This window comes from Abramis brama (assembly GCF_963993115.1).
Source record: "Abramis brama genome assembly, chromosome: 12".
Lineage (NCBI taxonomy): Eukaryota > Metazoa > Chordata > Actinopteri > Cypriniformes > Leuciscidae > Abramis > Abramis brama.
The window spans coordinates 10,098,680-10,121,720 of record NC_139974.1 but is presented as its reverse complement, the minus strand read 5'-3'; the positions used below and the strand labels follow the sequence as shown (position 1 = coordinate 10,121,720).

The window sequence follows — 23,041 nt, the reverse complement described above, 5'->3', positions numbered from 1 at the left end:
TTCACCATACCTAGAGTTTGGCATGGGGTACTTTCCATAAGATCATCTCTCAATGCAAATCAAACTAGCTTTTAGGCTAACTGAAATAAAATCATGCCAATCTCTAGGTATGGTGAAGGCTATGTGATGATGTGGGGCTATTTTAATTCCAAAGGCCAAGGGAACTTTATCAGGATGCATAGTATCCTAAAAAAAAATTAAAAAAAATACTTAAAAATAAAAATCTGCCTGCCTCTATGGGAATTTAACATAGGGGTGTACTCACTTATGCACCATGTATTTTAAGGAAGAACATTTATTTATTTACGATACATTATTCATTCACAAAGAAAATTGGTGTCCTTAAAGGTTGGATTTTTCCTATTTTTTTAAATTAAGGCATTAAGTTCAATTTCCAAAATATGATTTTTTATTCCTCTTTTTAGTCAACTTTAGCATGGGTGTATTCACTTATGCATTGCACTGTATGTACAGATATGGTCGAATTAATAAAATATATATTATATTATTTATTAAATATATATTTATTTTATAATTACACACACACACATTATATATATATATATATATCAAATTTAAGTATTAAATTAATATTAATTTACATTATGCTATGATTTATAACATTTATAAATAAATATTGAAAATTAATTTTGAACATTATATCATTTCTATGGCATCTAATTTTCTACATATTTATAAAATGCATAAACTAGAAATGGCTTTATTTTTTGTTAATTGAACATATTTGAACATATTGAACATACTAGATGAAATAGGCCTAGTTGAGGAGTGATAATGACTGTGAATAAGCTGCACTGCACCTGCTCTGAAATACAAACTGTGCGTCTGGGGAAATAAAGAGAACAATCAACGACGGTCCCTTGTGCCTGTTCGAGTAAATGCAGTCAGTGTTTTCTTTCTGCTGCTTTTCTACCCTAAATGATATCATTCAACACCAGATCATTAAAAACAAAACTGTACATCAATGAATCCCTATAGATTTGCATGTTTGACACAATTGTATGAACTTATCTGATATATTGTTGCAGTTTTGAGGATGTTTTTTTCTTTTTTCTGTTACTATGTTTTGTTCAGAGCACAAGTCTTTGATGTGCAAATGAATCAGAGGCAATCAGGCATAGGTAAATAAATAAATAAAAACTTTATTAAAATGAGCAACAGGGAATCAAACATTTACACATCCACGTAAAAGCAGAGTTGATTTTCATCAATGGATCAACCCTTAACACATTACAAAATCAGATGCTCAGCTGAGGGGAAGGGAAGAGAAACCTGGGGGAAGACAAGAATAGTGTTTACATCATTTCTTTAGATCTATCTTGGATTATCACAGCATTATTTTAGGATCAGTAGTGGTAGACTTTTACCTCTGTGCTTTCGTTTGTAATATATGTATGCAGCAGAAAAGGCCACAATAAGGCCGATAAGGAAGAAAGAGCAACCAACAGCTAATTTTGCAATTCTGGTTTCGAGGGAGGTCGAGTCTGAGCATGAGAAGACCAGAGAAAGACAATGAACATCCGGTGACAGACACAAATAACCTATTTTAAGAGTTTACATGCAAATCAATAAACCAACAATGCAAGAAAACCATCTGAACACCATTACGCTGAAATGCATGTGCATTGTGGATTTTACTATAGGGAAATTACAGTAATTCCAACATGACATCAATGCAACATCCACACAAACATCATGCAGTAACATTTGTATTAGTGAGAAGAAAAAAAGTGGAAGTGTCGGAGTGTAGTTTTAGTTTAAGTTATTTATTTATTCTAGTGTGTAATTTTAGTGCTTTAAAGGACTAGTCACTTAAAAATGAAAATTCTGTCATCATTTACTCACCCTCAAGTTGTATCAAAACTGTATTTCTTTCTTCTGTTGAAAACAAAGGAAGATATTTTGAAGAATGTCGGTAACCAGACAGTTGATGGACTTCCATAGTATTTTATTTCCTACTATGGAAGTCAATGGGGTCCATCAACTGTTTGGTTACCGACATTCTTCAAAATATCTTCTATTATGTTCAGCAGAAGAAAGAAAGTCATACAGGTTTGGAACAACTTGAGGGTGAGTAAATGATGACTGAATTTTCATTTTTAAGTAAACTATTCCTTTAACTTAGTGCTTTAGCTTTATTTAAAAAACTCTCTATATATAGAGTTAACGTTAATAACCCTGGTCAGTTCTTCTGCATGAATCAGAAATGAGAAGTTGAAGCTTGTGGCGGTGTGCTGTTCTTTTGTTCATGGATCAAGTGATCAGCACCAACTACCACTGGTAAATTCCACCAGTTTTCTAAACAATGATAAATATACAGTAGCTCCCGATCTTACTCACCCCACTGAACGACGAGAGGTTTCTCCAGGCCGCTGTGCTCCACTCGGCAGCTCACACCGACTCCTCTGTGGAGGACCAGATCCAGGTGTGAATGCATCTGGTAGCTCCAGTCGCCGTTATCCATGAATTCAGTGGAGATCACGTCGCCAGTGACCTCCGATCCGTCCAATAGCCAGGTCATATTAATGGCCTGTGGGTAAAAACTGTATGCATGGCACACCAGGGTGGTCAGCTGACCGTAACGAGCCTTCCCAGTGGGATGTATGGTCACAATGGGCGGCACTGTTGCGAAGACAACAAAATGAATCCACTAAATATAACCTATTGGATCACTTCAGACCATCTAGACTCATTGCTTTCATTTTTTATTATCTTAAAATGCCATTATTTTGCTTAAATGAAGATGCAGAAGAAGAATGAAAAATACATTGTTTACCCTTTCTCGTTGTGGTTTTGATATAGTATCTTGCGTTAGCTCTGCACAGTGTCTCCAGCTCTTCCTTCCGCTCTTTCATCTTCCAGCTCTGACTGTTGTAATGATCAGCGTTCTTGATTCCATATTCATCATAACCAACATATTTCCCCATCCTTGAGTCATAACTGCATATAAGCTTCTGGTTGAAGACCAGCTTTATTATGTAGACCATATCAGACAAATCCTTTTTGCTATACTCGCATTCAACAATGTTCTGGAACACATAAACATCTGAAGGGAACAGACAGATATTTGAATAAGAGTCAGTATATGCCACTTAAGACATGTTCTTGAGGGTTCAATACATCCAGAAATCTGTGCATATTCATCAATGAGGCATTTCATTTTTCTGCAGTGAGGTTCTTGGGAAGATCAAACAGGGACTTAGATTTAACAAATCATATGAAGAAGCTAAAATTATTCTGAGTATGTGATTAAAATAATTTATGTATAGTATACCTCAAGTTAATTTTATGAAGTATACTTAAGTAATGTTCAAGTATATTTTTAAGCATACTTTATGTAGTAAGTATATTAATATCAATGTACTAGTAGTACACTTGTAGGCTAAGTGTACTATTTCAATACTGCTTGGGACTAAATTGGCCCACTTTTTAGTATACAAGTATATGTTTAAGTAACCGTAACAGTAAACTTATTATTAGTATATTATTATTAATGCTATTTCATGCATTCTGACTTATTTACACAGTTAATTCAGAGTATTTCTGTGCCAAATACACACCCTCAGGGTTCGTATAAGTTTCGGAAAGTTTTTTCCGAGTATGGCCCTGTATGACGTCATAAGTATGTTTGTTTGTTCCCGGCATTTCTGTGACGAATGTTTTATAAACAAGGGCAGGCCCAGTTCGACGCTGGATTTGCAGATCGTTTGAAACTGAAAGACGGTCCCAACAATAAAAGATCCCAGTCATGAGTCGAAACCGCAGGCGGTAAGTAAAACCGCATCAAATGTGTTTTGTTGGCAATTGGCATAACGTAAACGTAAACAACACGAATGTATAGTGAATCATAAGTTATCCATGGATAATGTGATGATGTTTTGTTTGTGTTTAAATAGGCCTACATTTTTTAGCTGACCACCATAGGTGTCCATTTGCTCGTGACTCTTTAAGCTCTGATATAAAGACTCTTCAGAGATATGAAGAATGCAATACTTCTTTATAGGTACTTAGGATGGTAACACTTTACAATAAGGTTCATTAGTTAACATTAGTTAATGTATTAACATTAGTTAGCATGCACTAACAATGAGCAATAGGCCTACATTTGTTACAGTATTTATTAATCTTTGTTAATGTTAGTTAATAAAAATCCAGCTGTTCATTGTTCATGTTAGCTCACGGTGCATTAACTAATGCTAACAAATACAACCTTTGATTTGAATAATGTATTAGTAAATGTTGAAATTAATATTAACTAAGATTAATTAATGCTGTAGAAGTAGCCTATTGTTCATTCTTAGTTCATGTTAACTAAGGTTGTTAATTAATGTTAACTAATGAAGCTTAAAATTAACATTAGATTGGCAGAAACTGTGTGTTATGTCCCCTTTAAGAAAGTACACTTAAGGCTATACTCTCAGTAAACTATTAGTAACGTTACTTTTATACTGCAAGTATAGGCTACTTGTAAGTTTTCTTTAAGTGAACATATACTTTTTACTTTCTTCTTTACTTTCATACTATTTATTTATATATTATTTTAGCAGGGTTACCATTCACACAACTCCTGATAATGGAAACGGTAAAAATTGCATATACAACATACCGTATAAGTATAGACTAACTTACGTCCGGATCATATTCAGAACGATGATCAAAACACATGGAGTATATCGAGTCCATTAACACCCCCAATAGCCCAAAGCTTTACATCACAGTCGAACTCTCTTCATGGGTTCGACATTTCATTCTAGTGGGGCGGCTAAGCGCAGATTTTGATCAGAATCGATCACTTAGCGATAAAAGCATGAAATTTGGTATGAAGGCTCACAAAGGGGGTCTGATCAGATTTAGGACCGTAGGCGCTCAAAATTTGGCCCCTGGGGGCCATGTCGGCCATTTTGAAAAATGGCCGCCAAATATGGATTTCATAATGGGAAAATTAATTAAAAGCTGCCAGAAACATAAAATGCAATAACACATTTCACCATAAATACATGTAAATATGAGCACACTTTCACATAGAAGGTCTTTAAACTTTAAAATATAAGATATGTTTTAAATTCTTTTGAAAATGGCCGCCAAATATGGATTTCATAATGTCATAATGGATAGACGACAGAAATTAACAATTAAAAAAGTTGCACATTTGATCATTAATCAATCTAGTTCATTTTTAAACAAAAAGGAAAAGAGGTTATGATATCTATCAGAAATTATGTACTTTTTAAATGTATATTTAAATGTTTAATATTAAATTGTGTGCATATACTAATACGCATAATTTTTAGTTGGTAGTTTGTCAGTGACTCCTCCTTATTCAGTCAGTAGGTTTCATCTTGTGGTGGCCACAGTTGAATATTATTCTCTTTAAAATCTAGGGAACTGGTGGGATGTTTTACTCTTGACTACAAGTGAGATAAAGGCAAAGTCAGTTGAATGTGTTTCTCACTGTTACTCAGTAAAAATAGTGTAGGCTAATACTGCAAGTAAGCAAACATAACTCAGACAGGCAAATATAACATAAAATAGATTTTAGTCTGCAGGAATTTAGAGTTAGGATTCTGTGAAATAAAGTAGGTGTACATATCCACAGAATTTCATTTAGGCTGGTTATCTAAACTAGCTGCAATTCATCCTATTTATTTCATTGTAACTCTGTGCTCTTGTACGGCTAGTTTATACCACCCAAAGCTAATCTCAGTCAGTTCTTTGCTCTCCAAATGCTCTCACCTTGACTAGAAATATTAATTGTAAGAACTGTTGAGTCCTGCTGGATTATTTGCAAGTGGTTTAGTAGGTAGGCCTACACATCACATTGTAGACTGAGATTTCCTCACAAGAAAAACGTAAATTAGCACGATTAGAATGATTACCACAATTAGTCAATTGATTTAATCTTTTTTGTGCCAGTTAAGTGAAATAGAGTAGCCAATATTTTTTTAAGGTATTAGCACACATCTTTTAAGTTAGTAGTAGACCTCAAATACAGTTCCACGTCTTAAGAAAAACTAAAACTACAAGACCACTACATATATCAGAGACAATTGAAAGGTTAACAGTTCTGCTGTATGACAGAACCAGTACATGTGAGAGCTTGAACACGGCTAGGAAAAAGCTTTTTTCAAAAAGGCACAGTGTTCGCCGAATTCCACCAACAAGTGCAGCTCTTGAACAGCATGTGAAAAGGGCAACATATCAGGGTGGTCATATATATTTGGGGCCAAGTATTACTGCCTTCTCCTCATTTGCCTTGTCAATCTAAATGGGGGTGGGTCAAAACAGAGGATGGCAGTTTTGAACCATACTGGACCTCACTTGCTGAAGCATCTAAAGCCTGCTATGAACTTATTGCCTGCAAATGTACAAAAGGCTGTATTAAGCAATGCAAATGCAGAGCAGCATCACTGCAGTGTACTGCTTTATGTTTATGTGAGGGAGAATGTCAGAGAGTGTAAAGCTGTGTTAATCATTTTTTTGCTTCTTGACCGAGATAAAAGTGGTCATTGAATTCAGCATGGAATTTTAGAATCGTATATGTTATGTTATTAATTAAATCTTGTGTTAATATTCAAAGCCTGAATATTAACCCTGTGATGTCTAATTTTGATCACATAACATGAATTTACAGATAATTAATTAACCCATGTATAGTAATATTTAGTATTACAGGAGCAAATTTTAAAACATATCTTCTTTGTGAAAGTGTGCTCCTATTTACATGTATTTATGGTGAAATATGTTATTGCATTTTATGTTTCTGACAGCTTTTAATCCATTTTCCCATTACGGAATCCATATTTGGCGGCCATGACCCCCAGGGGTCAAATTTCAAGCGCCTACGGTCCTAAATCTGATCAGACCCCCTTTGTGAGCCTTCATACCAAATTTGATGCTTTTATCGCAAAGTGATCGATTTTTGCGCTTAACCGCCCTACTATTCGGTAACGAAGGCAGTTTTGATTTAATGTTTGATGATCGCATTATTTCACATTTGATTTGCATGAGCATCTTCTATCACTTGTTTGTTTCAGCTTCTTTTTCCCCTGTGGTTTGATCAGGTGTTGTAGATAATCTTATTCTTTCAGAATATGTGTAATAGCGCCCCATACTGTATAGTGAAAACACTGATTCATTCGGGGAAAAAGTAGGTTTGAAGTAAATTCCTGTACACTACCAGAAGCTACACAAAAAATAATCCAGATATTCAGAATTATGAACATATGTTTTCTTTAAATAAATATTTTTAAACAATATAAGTTTATACGACAGTATGTAAAACTATGTGGAAAAAGTATTTAAAAGGTTACTCAATCAAAAGATTACACACAACTACAAGCCAAGTAAAATATTTATTTCTATTTTTAAGTATATCTCGATCAAAAGATTGAGTACAAGAAGAGCAAATACACTTAGGATTTTCTGCCAGTATAAGTCAAGTATTCAAGTGCAATTTTAAGTATATTTCTGAGAAGTACATAAAGTATTTCTGAGAAGTAGGCTACATAAAAAGTAGACTGAAAGTATTTTCTTATATTTAGTTCACATGAATAAACCTCTTTTTTGTAAGGGTAGTGACCGTAAAATGGTGAGACTGGCCCTACAAGTCAGTCCTGTCTTCATATATCAGTTATTTCAGAGATTTAAACTCACCTTTAGATGAGACACAACAAAACGCAAAACCCACTAGAACAGAAATCCCGCACTGTTCCCCAACCAGCTGCTGACTCAAATGTCTCTATTTGCACATGTACAGTATTTGTGATTTTCTTCTATCTTTTAGTTTGTATAGGGTAAATATTTATGTGAAGCATTGTATAGTTTGTATTTATTATCCTTTATTCTTTTAGTTTGTATAGGGTAAATACTTACATATATATATTATATATATATATTTATATTATACTTATAGTTAAATCTGTCAGTAGGTTAGTTGTGTATAGGTTTACAGTGTTTTTTTACTTCATTGTTGTATGTCTGTATTTATGTAGCACCGTGGTCCTGCGAGGCACGACATTTCGTTCCACTGTATGTCCCCACATGTAGTGGAATGACAATAAAGCTCAACTTAACTTAACTTAACTTAACTTAACAAGTGTGAGTCTGAATGTCCTCATCTCAGTGTTCTTCTTCCAGTGTGGAAGCAGTGCTGTTCGAGGAGAGTGTTTGAAAATCAGTCTAAATAATGAAAGCATTCATTCGCGTCACTGCTCATGCGATACTTCCTCATCATTTATCATCAGTCATCCACGGAACCCAGAACAAAAAGTACACAAGGCCAGTAAAACACTCCTTCAACTTTTTAGTCTTTATCCAAAAACATCTGTGTAAAGGAAAGCTAAAGATCTTCTAAAATATGTTCACACATCATCTACACAATATATTAAGGAGCATTCAGGGTGAATCAACTATAACAATTAATATCTCTGTTCAATAACCCAATGAGCTGTCAAATCCTATCCATACACTTATGTTACCTAAATATAAGGTCCTAAACTTACCTCAGCACACTACAGACTCTTTACACAAAACAATGGGGCGTGTGCTAACTGAGCGTCTGCCATTGAGATGAATGGGAATGCTAACAAATGTTAATGCTAACAGGTTTTAATGACTTCCTGGAGATATTCAGCATAAAAAAGTCACTGTTTGGATATAAATAAGCAAATGCTTAAGAGTCTATGATTGGATCATTATTGCATTGATTATTATGTTTCTAGCATGTTATATGTTTGGGAACAGTTCTTTTAACCCTAATTGATGGAGTGTGTAGCTTTTCATTTCTTAAACAATCATGTAGGAAGACACGTCATGGCCATATTCCAGGATGACGATGTCCAAATTCACCAGCCTTAAGTTGTGAAAGAATCTGGACCTCTGAGTCCAGACATTAAATTCATTGAAAGTCTTTGGGATGTGCTGGAGGAGACTTTACAGAGTGCTCGACTCTTGCATTACCAATCAGAGGCGGACAGAGTACACAGCTTCATTACTTGAGTAAAAGTACAGATAGGCTACTTCTTGCTAAATTTTACTCAAGTACAAGTAAAAGTACTACAGTCAGATGTCTACTTAAGTAAAAGTACTAAAGTACTTGTTTTTAAAAGTACTTGAGTATCAAGAGTACAAGAGTACATTTTCTAAATATTGCATTACTACTGCCACAGTGCTTACATTGGTAAACACAGCAAACACTTGAAGCGAAAACTATCATTAACTTGTTCAGAAAATTGAAATAGTCTGGCGAGGTGGGGCCACGGGTTCGGGAAGCGATATTTTTTTTCCCAGGATGGTAGGGGATGACTCATGAATATTCATTTGGGAAGTCATCCCTGATTGGTCTGATGACCTACCCCTAACCCCGCCCCTAAACCTACCCGTCACTGGGGTTAAGACCAATCAGGGATGATTTCCCTAATGAACATTCATGAGTCTTCCCCTCATGAATAAAAATATAGAAAAAAAATACTCCCGGGATGGACCTGCCTTCATCCATGGTTTCGTCTCTTATCTAAATCTGACCGTGGAGTTGACTTTGGCGGAAAGCTGAAAGTGATTGCTTATAGGCTGTCCCAATCAGTGGCGCATGCACAATCCAATCACATTTGAGAGGGAAACAACAAATTGAGGGTTTCTGAGATGTTTCTTTTTTCCTTTTTTTTGTTTTTTTTGTTTTTTTTTTAGAAGTATCGGGTACTCACGGTTATGGATAGAAATGTAGTGGAGTAAAGAGTACAATATTTGCCTATCAAATTTGAGTAAAGCCATGAGTACTCCCCAAAAATGATACTCGAGTAAAGTACAGATCCCTCAAAATTGTATAAGTACTGTACTCAAGTAAATGTACTCCGTTACTGTCCGGCTCTGTTGCCAATACAAGATAATAAATAGCCTAGTTTTTTAAAATAAAAAGTCTTTGTACTTTTTGGCCATTCATTTACACAAAAACAGCGTTTTGTTGGCCTGAAAATGCACACTTTTGAAAATGGTTTTCGTACAGTAAAAGTTTGTGGATCCATGTGAATGGGGATTTTTTGACGACATTGTCATCTGTATGTGAAAAACGCAACTTTTTAGTACATTGCTGTCGTGTAAACACCCTAATTTTGTTCTTTTTCAAATTAATAATTTAAGTTTTTTATACTGTGCTTTAAAAACACCCTTCTACTATGTTCTATACATATAGCCTGTCATGTGGAAAAAAAGGACACCCTTTTGAATTCTGTGGATTTATGTATCAGGACATAATAAAAAATCATCTGGTCCTTGATAAGTGTCAAGTCCTACTCTTGTTCAATTTCCAAAGGACACCTCAAATTTCCGACTCAATCACTTTTATTTTTATTTTGGATTTGTCAGTTGATTGGTCCGTTCAATGAATTAGGTTGTAAACCTTTAAAGACAGAGAACAAAAGTTAACATTTTAATTAAACATTTCAGTTAAATTTTTTTTTAATGAATTTTAAATGAGTTTAAACATTTAATTAAACATTTTAAATACATTATATGATTAATTACCGACTTAATCCTTTTACATTGAATAAAGAACCCATTTAACAAAAATCAATGAAGTCAATGCTACAATGTGTTCCTTAACCAATCTACAGTTAAACATAGTTCAAACATATTAAGCAGCATTTCAAACATCATGAAAGTAAATAAAACATTTCACCAACCATTGGTGGCGTCTTTGGACTGAACCTACGAGTGAGTGAACTTGGAGTGTCTTCTCTGTGAAGTTTGTTTGTCTAAATGACTGAGGACCTCCATGTCTTCACAGGTGCTCCAAATCAGTGACAATAACTGATCAGGTGATAAGCAGCCGGTTTGCTGATGCTGGTGCATTTTGGGAAGTGTAGTTCTTTGAGACTAATTTCTGAGCTTCAGCTCAACAATAAGTCTTAAAATTAGGCAAATACAGCCTCAGATGAACAATAACACTGTGTAATTATTTATTTTACAAAAACTTGTCCACTGTCAGGCACTGCTAATCAAATGTCTTTGATTAATTGATCGTCAGCAAGTGTGATCACCTCTGTAAAAGCAGAAGTTTTGGCAGTTTGAAGAGTGTGTGGTTGAATTATCTGAGCAATAGCACAGCTCTACATAAAATATTGCAATCCACACAACATAATGGGAGAGATATCAGAGTTCAAAAGAGGACTATAGTTGTTGGTGTGCATCTCGCTGGCTCATCTGTGGCCAGGACAGCAAGTCTTTGTGGTGTATGGAGAGCTATGGTATCCAGGGTTATGTCGGCATACCACCACGTAGAACGAAACCACATCTAACAGGAGTAACTGTGCACACAAGAGGAAGCTGTCTGAAAGGGATGTCCAGGTAAGGATTGTATCCAAAAAAAAAAACCCGTCTGGAGCTCCACAGTCAATATTCACCGTATAGCCAAACCTTTGGTCACTCATGCCAATGCCAAATGTCAGTTTCTGTGGTGCCAACAGTGCAAATATTGGGCTGTGGACAATGTGAAACATGTATTGCTCTCTGATCAGTCGACCTTCACTGTCTTTCCCACATCCGTGGGAGTTACAGTGTGAAAAAGCCCCATAGCTTTAACACCCAGACTGAAGCACAGGGTGGATCAGTGATGGTTTGGGCTGTGATATAATGTCATTCCCTACTGGGCTTGATGGGTGCATCGCTGCCAAGAGCGCAGAACCATTCGGGAGGATCATGTGCATCAAACATTGTACCCTGACGGGGGTGCCGTGTGTCAGCATGATAATGCACAACACACACAGCAAGACTTGTGACAGAATGGTTTGATGAACATGAAGGAGAAGTTGAACATCTCCCATGGCCTGCAGTCACCAGATCGAAATATTTTTTAGCCACTTTGGGGTATTTTGGAGGAGCAAGTGAGAAAATGTTTTATATATATATATATAATATATGTATGTATGTTTATGTATGTATATTGGAACAGCCTTTGGCCAGAACAGAACATTTTATTCTGCTTGATATGATGCCATTAGTATCATTGACAAACTATCATATTTATTAATATTTTCAACTAGTTTTTCTTATGCATTATATTATTACCATTTTAGTAATTTTGTTGTTTCTGTCATTATTTTTTAAAAGTTTCAGTTATAATCAGTAAACTAAATGAAATGTTGCCTTGGAAACAAGCAGAATAAAATGAGTTTAAGTTTCTATATATTTAATTAAGTAACAATATTCTTTAATGGTTTTAAATAACTATACCCAAGATTCAATACATATTCCATTCAAGTTCATATAGAAAAATGCTAATGAAACAGTATGGTCCTAAAGAAAACACACTCAGCCACAAGATTTTGTTTTAAGAACATCTCACCCTCTTTATTAATGTGACATTTATCAGATGAGAATTATGGTCGCATGAAGCATCTGTTGAGATGATGCTTATAGCTTGAGGTTTCATTTCGTTATATTTTGCTGTTGTTTTCTTAAAAAAAAAACATAATGAGCTGTGGAAAAAACCAGCCACAATACTAAACAGAAGAGCTGAAGACAGGAGTAAACAAAGAAAAAGAAAAAAGCGCAGGAAACAGAAATCAGGTCATATTGACAGATGCAAGCTGCGAGGTCATGAAACTTACATATGTACAAATTTGGGAAGAAAAAAACACATTTCGAATTGTTTTGTTGTTGTGTAACTGCATGTGCTATGATACTGAACCTACATTTCCAAGCATTATATTTCTGAATGAGGGTCATTATGTTAAAACTATAAATTGTGCATTCATTCTCCGGGCAAATAATAATAAACACACTAAAACAAAACAAATAAAACCAGACTAAAACTCAAAATCCAAAATTTACAAAACAGTATTCATATCAACACCCAATGAAGCAGCTGTGTCATTCTGATAGTGCATCCAAGACTCTGTTCTGCCCTAGGAATCCTGACCGGAACCACATGAACGGAAAAATAATTTACGCATCCAGAAAAACAAATGCTCATGTAGCCGAGCTGAATTCAAAGAGCACGATTCTGTTTGTTTAATGCAGGTTTGAACCCATTCAATTCATTTGACCATGGGGAATAAAGCAGGCTGGATGGAGGTGAGATCAGATTCAAGTTTCAAGACGCCACTAAAGCAAACGAACAGAGACGGATGACGTGATTCCTTGTTCTAACTTCAGGGTGTACAGATGCCATTTGAATAGGTGGAGCTTTGTTTTTTCATTCAAATGCACACCCAAGCGGCCACGCATCCACGTATGTGCAGAGCGGGCGGGAAAACTGGATTCAGTGGCACAAGTACACATCACACACTCGCTCATGCAAACAAAAGTGACAGTAGTTTCCAATCCAAGCCTTTTGTTTTCTTTAGGACAAACAACTAATAGATCAAACAAGAGGGAGAGAAAAAATAAAAAGCAACAAAATATTCACAAAAGGAAAAAGTCAGATTTTTGTTTTCTTCCCTACCAGGGAATTGCTTAAAATTCTTCTTTATAAAAGAAAAATAGATATTTATATATCTTTGTACATTTATATACACAAGGTAAAGGATGGACTAACGGAAATGAGTCCCAAATTAGACGACGATGCCCATGTCTGCTTTTCCATCAGTTCCTTCTCCGTCCAACATTTCCCAGAATTCTCTTTGACCTCACATTGCCTCTATACATCTAAAGAGAAAGCCTGCTCTTCCTTATTCATATTTCTCTCTGTTCCACTAGTTATTGTTATTTAGAGCAGGAGATCTATTCTATTCTGGGATGGAGTGCGTGTCTGTTCCTTCTGATTAGGTCAGCCTGAGTCTGAGTCACTGGTGTCGGAGGATGAGGAAGAGGATGACGATGAGGAGGAGTCTGAGCTGGAACTGCTGGCGCTGAGACGAGACGCCATGGCATGGGGTTCCACCGCAGTGGGCTTCTCCACTGAAAGAGAAAGAGAGAGAGATCATTTAATTTAATCCGTCTTAACCTGGTTCTGATTGATCGTCTGTGAGAAACTCGGTCCCTACCTTTGGTTTTCTGTGGTTTCTTGCCGGAGTTGAGCTGGCCGCTGACGTCCTGCAGTCTTTTCTCCAGCTCTCTCTTCTTCTCCAGAGTCAACTCCTCACGAGATTTACCCGCAGCACCTTTGACTGCCACTGGAAAACACGTAACGCACATTTGGTCAAATTTCCCATGCAACTTCTAAAGTCTTTAAGTCAAGTCACCTTTATTTATATAGCACATAATACAATACATATAGTTTCGAAGCAGCTTTACAGTGATAACAGGCAAATGATGATCAATGAATGAAGGCGCTCTAGAAAGACAATAGTGTCATTGTTCAGTTGAAATCAGTTCAGTGTTGATTCAGTTCGGTTCAATGACTAAAGTCGATCAATTATAGAATGAGTTTATTGTATCTATAAAGCAGCTCTGGAGAAAACAGTGATGTCATCATCCAGCTCAGTTCAGTTCTCATCCGATAGGGTCAGTGCAGTCAAATCAATAGTATTGCAGAATATTAAGTCATATATGACATAATCAGACAAGGGAGTCTCTACCTGTACAAGAGGTTAAAATGTTCAATCAAAGATTCAATAAAAGTAAATAAGAGTAGGGAAATCGCATTTAAAAAACTATTTATTAGTCATGCATAAGCTAAACCACTTAATTGGCAGTCTTTTTGAGAGAACAAAATGCGAGTTCACTCCAGTGAACAAAATCTACTAAGTGTCAATTTTCGTTTGCAGTGGGTTTGATTCCCAGGGAATGCATGAACTGATCAAGTGTATAGCTTGGATACAGTCATCTGTCAAATGCATAATTTCCCCATTTCTGTCCATGTCTCATTTGCTACCATTAAGTTATATAAAATATAAAATATAAAAAAGGCTGCATATACACCCATCTAGAGAAGAGCCAATATTAACTTAATAAATAAAAATCTGTAGTGTTTTAAAAACGTTTCCACAAAATATCTGAAACAAATCACAGTATCTACAAAAATATTCATCAGCCCAACTATTTTTAACATTGATAATAATAATAAATGTTACTTGTGCAGCAAATCAGCATATTAGAATGATTTCTGAAGGATCATGAGACACTGAAGACTGGAGTAATGATGCTGAAAATTCAACATTGCATCACAGGAATAAATTACATTTTAAAACATATTCATATAAAAAAATAGTTGTCTTAAATTGTAATAATATTTAACAATATTTCTGTTTTTACTGTATTTTTGATCAAATAAATGCAACCTTAGTGAGCATAAGGGATTTTCAAACTTTCAAAAAATGTTTGAACGGTAGTGTATTTTTCTTTTTTCCTCATGCCATGTAATAATTCAACATTGTACCTATATTGACACAAGAGTCACATGGGAAATGACTCAACATCAGTGGAAGAATGAAAGAACAGCATTGTGTTTGTTCACGGAAGGGTAAAGAGCGGATGACTCTACCTGTGGAGTGTGCTGAATAAACCCAGGCAAGGTGGGGCTACACAAAGCATTATGGGTTAAAGTCTAGCTTCAGATTCCCGTTAGCTGCTCAAGAACAAACATTCCTTTTTCAGAGTAACCTAATATCTTTCCTTACAAACCAACTACACTACATGAATCCTATTTAAATGAAATGTGCTCTTACCATAAGGCTTCCGTGGTTTCTTTCGTAAACACATCATGACGTATCGCTCTAGCTCCCGTAGCGTGGACGGTTTGAGCGTCTCAAAGTCGATCTCGATCTCCTCTGGGTTGGTGTCCCGCAGCGAGGGCTCTCGTGATTGGATGATGTGGACCACGCGGCCCAGTTTCTCTCCCGGCAGCCTGTTGATGTCCAGACTGAGCTGGCGCTTCTCGTCGTAGCTCATGGGGCTGGTTTCCTCCTCTTCCTCAGAGTCGTAGTGTGGCGTAAGACCGCCGTGGCTCATGGGTAGGGAGTTAAACGATGCGGCTTGAGATTTCTTTGAAGATCTAAGGGAAACATGAGAAAGAATAAGATACGTTTGTTTTTGTTGATGATTTCTGAATTAGCAACTGTGTAAATCAGTGGGTGGAGACGTACTTGCTCTTGTTGCTCTTCTTACTGGAGCCCTTCTTGCCCTGAGTGGAGGTCGCGGCTTTGCTGTTGCTCTTGCTCTTTGGTGTCTTGGACAGTTTTGGTGTTTTCGGCGGCCGAATGACTACCTCATCCTCCATCATGCTCCTGGCCCGCTTGTGTTTTTCCGGCTTCTTCTTTTTCTTCTTGTCTTTCTTTTCTTTCTTCTTCTTGGGCTTGACGATGGGCGTAGAGGACAGCGCGGCCAGCTGCTCGTGCACCGCCCTCAACTGCAGACAAGCGAGTGAATGAGTGTCACTGTGTGTCTAAACCCACGGCCACTGCAGCTCTCAGTAAACGTACAAATACGTCAAATCTGTCAGTGCCGGTTTAGCGAACTTTGTTGGAAAAGTTCAGTCGCTACCTGTGTACACACCTGTTCCTGAAGCTGGGCCAGGCGATGCGCTCTCTCCTCCTCACTGTCAGAGCTCGGGCTGCTCTCGCTCTCACTCTCACTGCTCACGTCACTCTCTGACGACGAGGAGGAAGAGGAGGAGGAAGAGGAGGAGTGACCGCCCAGGCCGCCGCCCAGGGACGCAGGTGGGAGGGAATCCAGGGGCTCGTCAGGCATCTTGGCGAAGCGGAACTCAAAGACGTCCTGAAATAGAGAGATGACCATTTTAATATCTTTGGACTTGCTTACTTTTAGTGTAAAGAAAAGGAAGAAAAAGTAGGGCTGCATGATTAATGGTACTTAAACCGTGATCACAATTTCAGCTTTGCTTGATAAAGCAAGGATAATCGTCTGCGATATTGGCCGACTGGTTATTTATCTTAAAAACATTTTTTATTTTGACATTTGTTATCTTGCATTGGTAACAAGCCTCCCACTAACTTTCATTCTTGGGGTTGACAGATGACGAGAGTAAATCTGTGAGCAAACCGTCTCAGTGAAGAACTGTAATAAATAAACTAATGTTTGCGAATGCACTTATACAACGTCTGTGCTACAATACAAGTGTTTTTTGTTGTTTTAATAGAAAACTTCTAATAGAAGCTTTTGACAGAGGTTTCTTAAGGTTTTATCGGTTTTAATAATGTAGAGGGTGTGTTAATGTATCTGACAAGTATAATAAATCAGGAAACTAGATCCTGAGTATGAGTCGACAATCTCTTGATTTGTGTTTGCATGAAAATGCAAATGAAATGAGAAACAATCGTGATAAATACTCACAATTATAATTTTTCAGCAAAATAATCATGAGTGTCCGTACCTGTAATTTTCTGGCCATGGACACCACATCGTGATCTGGGGGATTGTACTTGTAACAGTTTGAAAACATTAGCCTGATATCAGCAGCAAACTGCAATGCATCCCGGTACTCCCGATGATCCATTTTCCTCTGCAAGATTGAGAAATACATGAAGATCTGATGCACATGATGGCATTTTTAAACGGTTATGTATCTAAAACTCTTCGATGCGCACCTTTATAGTGCTCAGATCCATGGGACACTTGATAATATCGTGATAGTCGTGCAGTCCCAGTAAGGAAACATCCACCGGCTTGTAGAAGGGCCAGGCGTAGGCCGTGTGCTTCTTCGACAGCAGCTCCTTGAGAATGGTGCTGCAGTACCGAAGCTGCTGGGTCAGCCTCCCACGCCGCACTGGCTGGTGTTGGTTCTGGGAGTCGGGCAAGTCTTTCCGCGGTGGCTTGATGGGCCTGCCACTGCCACCTCGTCTTGCCGGAACTTTGTCTCCAACCAGGCCTCCGCCAAGACCCAGGTTCAGGCCAAGGGACAGGCTCTGTTTGGGGTCTGCACTAAAAGCAGAGATGGTAAGCGGGGAGTCACAGCCGCCCAAGCCGAGACCCATGCCACCTATACCCATAGCGAGGGGCATGCCTGTGGTGGTGGGGGTGGTCGTGTCTGCCTTGCGCTTGACGCCCTTTTTCTATTGAAAAGATGGAGAAAGAAAGATTAGCTAAATTGCATCTAATATGCAAACAAGCACATTGGTATTCCAACTAGCTTATGCTGCATCTGAAAACGAATTGTGTATAAACAGTTTGTTTTAGAAATAAGTGGTGTTCTTACCTTTGCAGTAGGTTGAGTAGGTGGCAGGCCCAGCAGTGCAGGGGTGCCATGTGAAGTGGGAAGTAAAGTCTTGGTTATAAGCATCTGCGGAGGGGTGGACAGGACCGAGTCGGGGGTGTCTGGAGTGGGAGGGGAGTAGGACGACTGGGACACAGAAGATATAGCGGGGACCTGATGAGCTGTCGTGAATCCACCAGAAACTAAAAGTGAGATGGGGAACAAAATGCATAAGCAACAAGACAGACAAACAGCCAATAAACACCTGCACCAACTGAATTTCAAACAAATCGTTTGTAGTAATTTTTTTACAATGCTTGTTGATTATTTAAAAAGAGCAGTTTCTAGTTGATTAAATATTGTAGAACTGAGCATTCACTAGAAACACAAATCAACATATAAAATTTACTGTATGACATTTATTTAATTTTATATACATATATACACACACAAACATAAAATAGTTGTATTAGTATTAAAAATTATAATTATAAAATTATTAAAAGTATACTTTTATTAATAATATATAGTTTTATATTTTAAATATCTATACATATATATACAGATATACACACATCCAGGTAGATTTAACCGCACAATCCTGTCAGCTCAGTTTATTCAGGCTCATCCTATATTTTTCTCTGCTTGTTCTTACTTGATTTCTGGCCTTTTTTAATTTTCCCCGGTTTGACCCTAGGGACAGGTGAGGGAATCTCTTCTTCCTCTTGGGGCATCTGTGCAACCTTCTGCAGGAAAGCCTTCTCCAGAGACTGGGCCATCAGGACGATGTCATCAGTTGGCTATAATAAACAGAAGACTTTTAGATCACATGGCAGTCTCTAGACAACACTACTGATGCACCATAACAGGCTGGGGACCTGAGCCGCATGATGGAACAACAAAATAACATCAAGCTCTGAAAAAACATGGTTGAGCACTAAAATAAGGTTTTAACTAAACATAAATGAACTGACTGACCTTGTTGTAGATGTAGCAGTTGGTGAACATGGTGTTGAAATCCTGCATGCACTCGCTGGCACTGCGGTAAAAATTGTTCTCTAGTCTTTTCTTGATGGTCCCCATGTCCATGGGCTGCTTAATGATGTTATAATAATCCTGCGTGAGAGAAGAGACGAGCAAAAGCTTGTGTTTAGACTCATTACTTGCCATCTTGTTAAATATTTAAACTCAAAACTAAATAACATGTCTTAGGGTCTGAGAAACAGTCCAATCTGGAACAAGAACAAACTTACAGGGAGGTTGAGCTTGGAAGCGTCCACTGGCTCATGGAAAGGCCAGGCGAAGTGATGCCTCCACAGGGTCTTCTGTAGAGCCTTCTGGAGGAACTGCAGTTGGTTGGTCATGCGGCCCTGTCGATTGGGGTCCCGTACAGGAGGCTGAGGGGGTCCGGATTGGGGTACCTGGGGCAGAGCAGGTCCTTCAAACCCTTCATACAGCAGCGACGGCTTGCGGATGCGCTTGCCGGGTCCGGAGATGGTCTGATCCATCATCGTGACCCCCTGCATGCCGTCGCCCCCGCCCAAAGAGCTGTGGAGAACAGGAACATGAGGGTGAGTCGTGTGAGAAGAGCCAGTAGAGAACATTTCAGCCTGGTTTCACAAACAGGGCTTAAACTAAGCCAAGAGTAGGCCTTAGTTAAATTAGGACATTTCAATAACTTTTAGAAACATGCCTTAGAATCTTGAGACAAAACAACAGCACTGACACATTTCAAAATATGTCAGTGTAAGATTCTTTCAGTTAAGATTTAACTCAAACATGCATTTTAGTCTGGGACTAGGCTTAAGCCTCGTCTGTGAAACCAGGCAATAGAGGCAATCAAATATTATATAATATCAAATATTGGATTATTGTTTTATACCCAGACAAATTTTAAGAGACAGAACGACGGACAACTTCGTGATTTAATTAAATGAAATATGACGAGTCAACATAATCACATTACACTCATCATGACTCAAACTCTTGACTAATCATGTTTTGCTTATGTGCACCGAGCATGAAAACACAATTGCACTTCCAGCAGTTCATCTGTCCGGTCATGAGTGAGTTATGCTACGACTCATTCTAAACCGATACACCACAGTCCAACTGGAAACTGGTGGCGTGACCTTAAATAGACTTAACCCAGATCAGGTCATGTTTGTGTTTATCTGAGGAATTAGCCAATGAGTGTGCAGCTTTCAAAACAAAGAGTTTGAAGCACAAATCAATTATTCCCGTTGACCTATTACTATTAATTCACAATGTTTTATTATTAAAAGGCAAGTAAATATAACAATTCTCTGCCAAGCGAGGACAATTATCCCACAACTGTATTAACACATTTAAACTTGATTTTATGTACATTTAATGCTCATTATAAAATCATCTCCATTAATGAACGCTGTCATTACAATTGTGGAAGTCGGTTTAAAAAAACAGAAATGAATATGACTTATCATGAGCTCATGTATACAGGAATGTATTCCTAGTGGGCATTTAAATGCCATTGATCCACAAATTGCTCATGTAAAACTGCACTACCCTCACTAATGTTTAAATACACAATAAATGTGCTTTACATAACCTGACAGTATAAAGAATTTCATTCCCTCCATGAGACTTACCTTCTGAGGCCTGTTCAACACTTTAAAATGGGCAAGTGGACAGCACCCAATAATTTATCATAAGTGCTATATTAAATGCTCTTTGGATTCATTTATTTAGGACAGCACACAATGATGCAATATTTGTAAAAACGTTGCAACGTGATTTTAATATAAAAGCAAACTAAAAAAAGTTAAGGTGGGTGTTCAACTCTTTCTGCAGAATGTTGTCAATCTCATGCCTTCCAGCCAGGATCTGTAAGTGAAGGTTTGCATTCTCGCCCCAGTATGGACTCTTGAGTGAAATTTAACTAACTGAATAAAACAGAATGCAGACATGCTGCTTCCAAATAAACTTTTGAATAAATCTACTACACAATAGCCAAATACATTTTCAACTTTATAAATATTTAGTCATGCTGATAAAACATTAAACTTCTTTAAATTTAATAATTTTATGTTTTAATGTACATTATAAACACTGCTAAATGATACAAAAATCACAAACAGTTGACATTGAAAGCGTTTTATTTTCAGTCAAGTAAATTGTTGGATTACAAACAATGTTTGGAAAAACAAAAACATAATATGGCTAATTATTCTGTCCCATATACAGCATGCTGGTTGGGAGGGGTGGACGGCGGGAATCATGCGCCTCATTTAACTACGCGCGTTGCTAAGCAACAAAAAGCGAAACAACTCCACAAATTCAGTGCTGTGCCATTAGATTTCACAAATCAATGACACTCGCCACCAAAAAAAGGCGTGAGGTGATCAAATAGGATTGAGCGGCACTGCAGCCTTCACGCGTGTAAAATGTTGACAAAAGTCCACGTGGTGTGAGGCGGAAGTTCAACTTTTAAGATGAGTTTCAGAATGACTAAAACGTGAAGGAAAAAAAAAACGAAAAGTTGTTAACATAGGATCCTCAAAGTAATCCAAAACATTCAAACTAATATAAGATGCGGCAAAACAACTTACAAAACACCTAATAAATTATTTTTTAGTCAAGGCGCCGCCTTATGACCTACATCAATACATAACAGAAACACCATATCGATCATAACAAGCCTTTCCATTAAGCCAGACAGTACTTCATGTTAACGTTAATCTACCGATCATATTCACAGCCACATGTTCACTGTAACGCACTCGCGGAAGAAATGACCGATGCATTATTATATAAGCAGTCGATATTTAACACACTTCCGAGTCTTAATAATAACCCAAAACACATTTATAATATTTTTTTGTAGCGTGTCCGCAACCTTTATGACCAAAATATACTGGTCACTGTTAGCATTAGCTTACCATGCTAATTTCACGTTTGCATTCTAGCAATGCATGCTAACGACATGCGATCAATTATACAATTCAAACAATCTCACATATGAAAATGCGGTTGCATTACTCAATCTTGGCAGTCTGAACACCGACAAATTTGTCAATAAACTGCCCGTCTCAGGGAGCGAAAACGCGCATGCGCACTAAACGCGAGCAGCTGCCTGTTAAAAAAAACAGACTTTAAAACTTGAAGACTAGTGGCGAACTGACGTTGTAAAAAAAATAAAGTCTCTGCAACACCACTGCCTTTAGAAAGTGCAAGTCAATGCAGTCGTATTATTCCGTATATAGTTATTGCGACAGGACGCAAGTGATTAAACAGAATAATTCCGAAAGATGCTGAATTATGACAATAATCCAAACAACATTTTCGTTCACAGAACAAGTGCAATGTCATTTACTCCAACCGGTACCTGTCAAAGGGCGGGCTAAAGGCCGTCTCCATCGGGATGGATCCGGATTCGGTTTATGAACCGGTTTCGTTCGAATATCCGAGTTTCGCGGCCTTGTTTTTCTGACTTCCTCTATCCTCCAGCGCAGCGCTACAATGAAATGGCGAGGCTGAGGCTCCGCCCGACTTTTTATAAACCCATCGACGGCTCCATTGGCTGATGTAACGCCATTCGTACACGCCTACGCGTATTCTATAGGCCACTCAACCTGTCTGTCAAATAGGCCACGCCCGCGCATCCCCCGGAGCACGATTTGTGGATTTAAATCATATTTCGCAAATAAAACACTTGTCTAGGCAACACCGCTACTATAACCAACATACAGTGAAACATTTTAGCGAATAATTTACAACACTTAAGGTTGCGCTACCATTTCCAGAAATACTGCGTTTCTCAAGAGTTGAGTGTTACGTCAACAGACGTCGCTGATTGGTTCTCCAAAACTAAGGCGCGTTTACCCAGGGCAGGTTGGAAATACGCCATTGGTTCACCAGATTAGTCACGCGTAACAGACAAATGCGGCACATACA

At 37.7% G+C, this 23,041-nt stretch overlaps 2 protein-coding genes across 5 annotated transcripts; both read right to left on the bottom strand.

Moving 5' to 3' along the window:
* Positions 1-1,144: 1,144 nt before the first annotated feature.
* On the bottom strand, positions 1,145-8,595 carry LOC311093330 (SLA class II histocompatibility antigen, DQ haplotype D beta chain-like). Of its 3 annotated transcripts, none has more exons than XM_084130646.1 (7): positions 8,523-8,595; positions 8,110-8,170; positions 7,675-7,707; positions 2,798-3,067; positions 2,362-2,643; positions 1,389-1,505; positions 1,145-1,293 (listed from the first exon to the last, which is right to left on the bottom strand). In XM_084130646.1, coding segments are annotated over exons 2-7 (729 nt in total). In that variant the 5' UTR covers positions 8,111-8,170; positions 8,523-8,595; the 3' UTR covers positions 1,145-1,267. The 3 variants fall into 3 exon arrangements, with proteins under 3 accessions (XP_083986772.1, XP_083986771.1, XP_083986770.1); XM_084130645.1 differs by having other exon boundaries at positions 7,675-7,715; positions 8,116-8,170; positions 8,523-8,572; XM_084130644.1 differs by lacking the exon at positions 8,523-8,595 and having other exon boundaries at positions 7,675-7,715; positions 8,116-8,199.
* A 3,741-nt stretch (positions 8,596-12,336) lies between these two features.
* Positions 12,337-22,638, bottom strand: brd2a (bromodomain containing 2a). 2 transcript variants are annotated; one of them, XM_084131860.1, is made up of 12 exons: positions 22,473-22,638; positions 19,360-19,654; positions 19,085-19,222; positions 18,762-18,906; positions 18,110-18,309; positions 17,502-17,966; positions 17,288-17,416; positions 16,438-16,671; positions 16,041-16,303; positions 15,624-15,949; positions 14,001-14,129; positions 12,337-13,914 (listed from the first exon to the last, which is right to left on the bottom strand). In XM_084131860.1, exons 1-12 carry the CDS (start codon positions 22,502-22,504, stop codon positions 13,784-13,786), a joined length of 2,487 nt encoding a protein of 828 aa, XP_083987986.1. In that variant the 5' UTR covers positions 22,505-22,638; the 3' UTR covers positions 12,337-13,783. The 2 variants fall into 2 exon arrangements, with proteins under 2 accessions (XP_083987986.1, XP_083987987.1); XM_084131861.1 differs by having other exon boundaries at positions 16,450-16,671.
* Positions 22,639-23,041: the final 403 nt, after the last annotated feature.

Excerpts from the sequence above, each read along its gene's own strand:
- LOC311093330 (XM_084130645.1), bottom strand. The coding sequence starts at position 8,138 with ATGAGGACATTCAGACTCACACT. Across the intron at positions 3,068-7,674 it reads TTGTTGTGTCTCATCTAAAG|ATGTTTATGTGTTCCAGAAC; the intron begins GTGAGTTTAAAT and ends TGTTCCCTTCAG. Across the intron at positions 2,644-2,797 it reads CAAAACCACAACGAGAAAGG|TGCCGCCCATTGTGACCATA; the intron begins GTAAACAATGTA and ends TCTTCGCAACAG.
- brd2a (XM_084131860.1), bottom strand. The coding sequence starts at position 22,504 with ATGGAGACGGCCTTTAGCCCGCCCTTTGACAG. Across the intron at positions 17,967-18,109 it reads CTACTCAACCTACTGCAAAG|AAAAAGGGCGTCAAGCGCAA; the intron begins GTAAGAACACCA and ends TCTTTTCAATAG. Across the intron at positions 15,950-16,040 it reads AAGAAGAGCAACAAGAGCAA|ATCTTCAAAGAAATCTCAAG; the intron begins GTACGTCTCCAC and ends TGTTTCCCTTAG.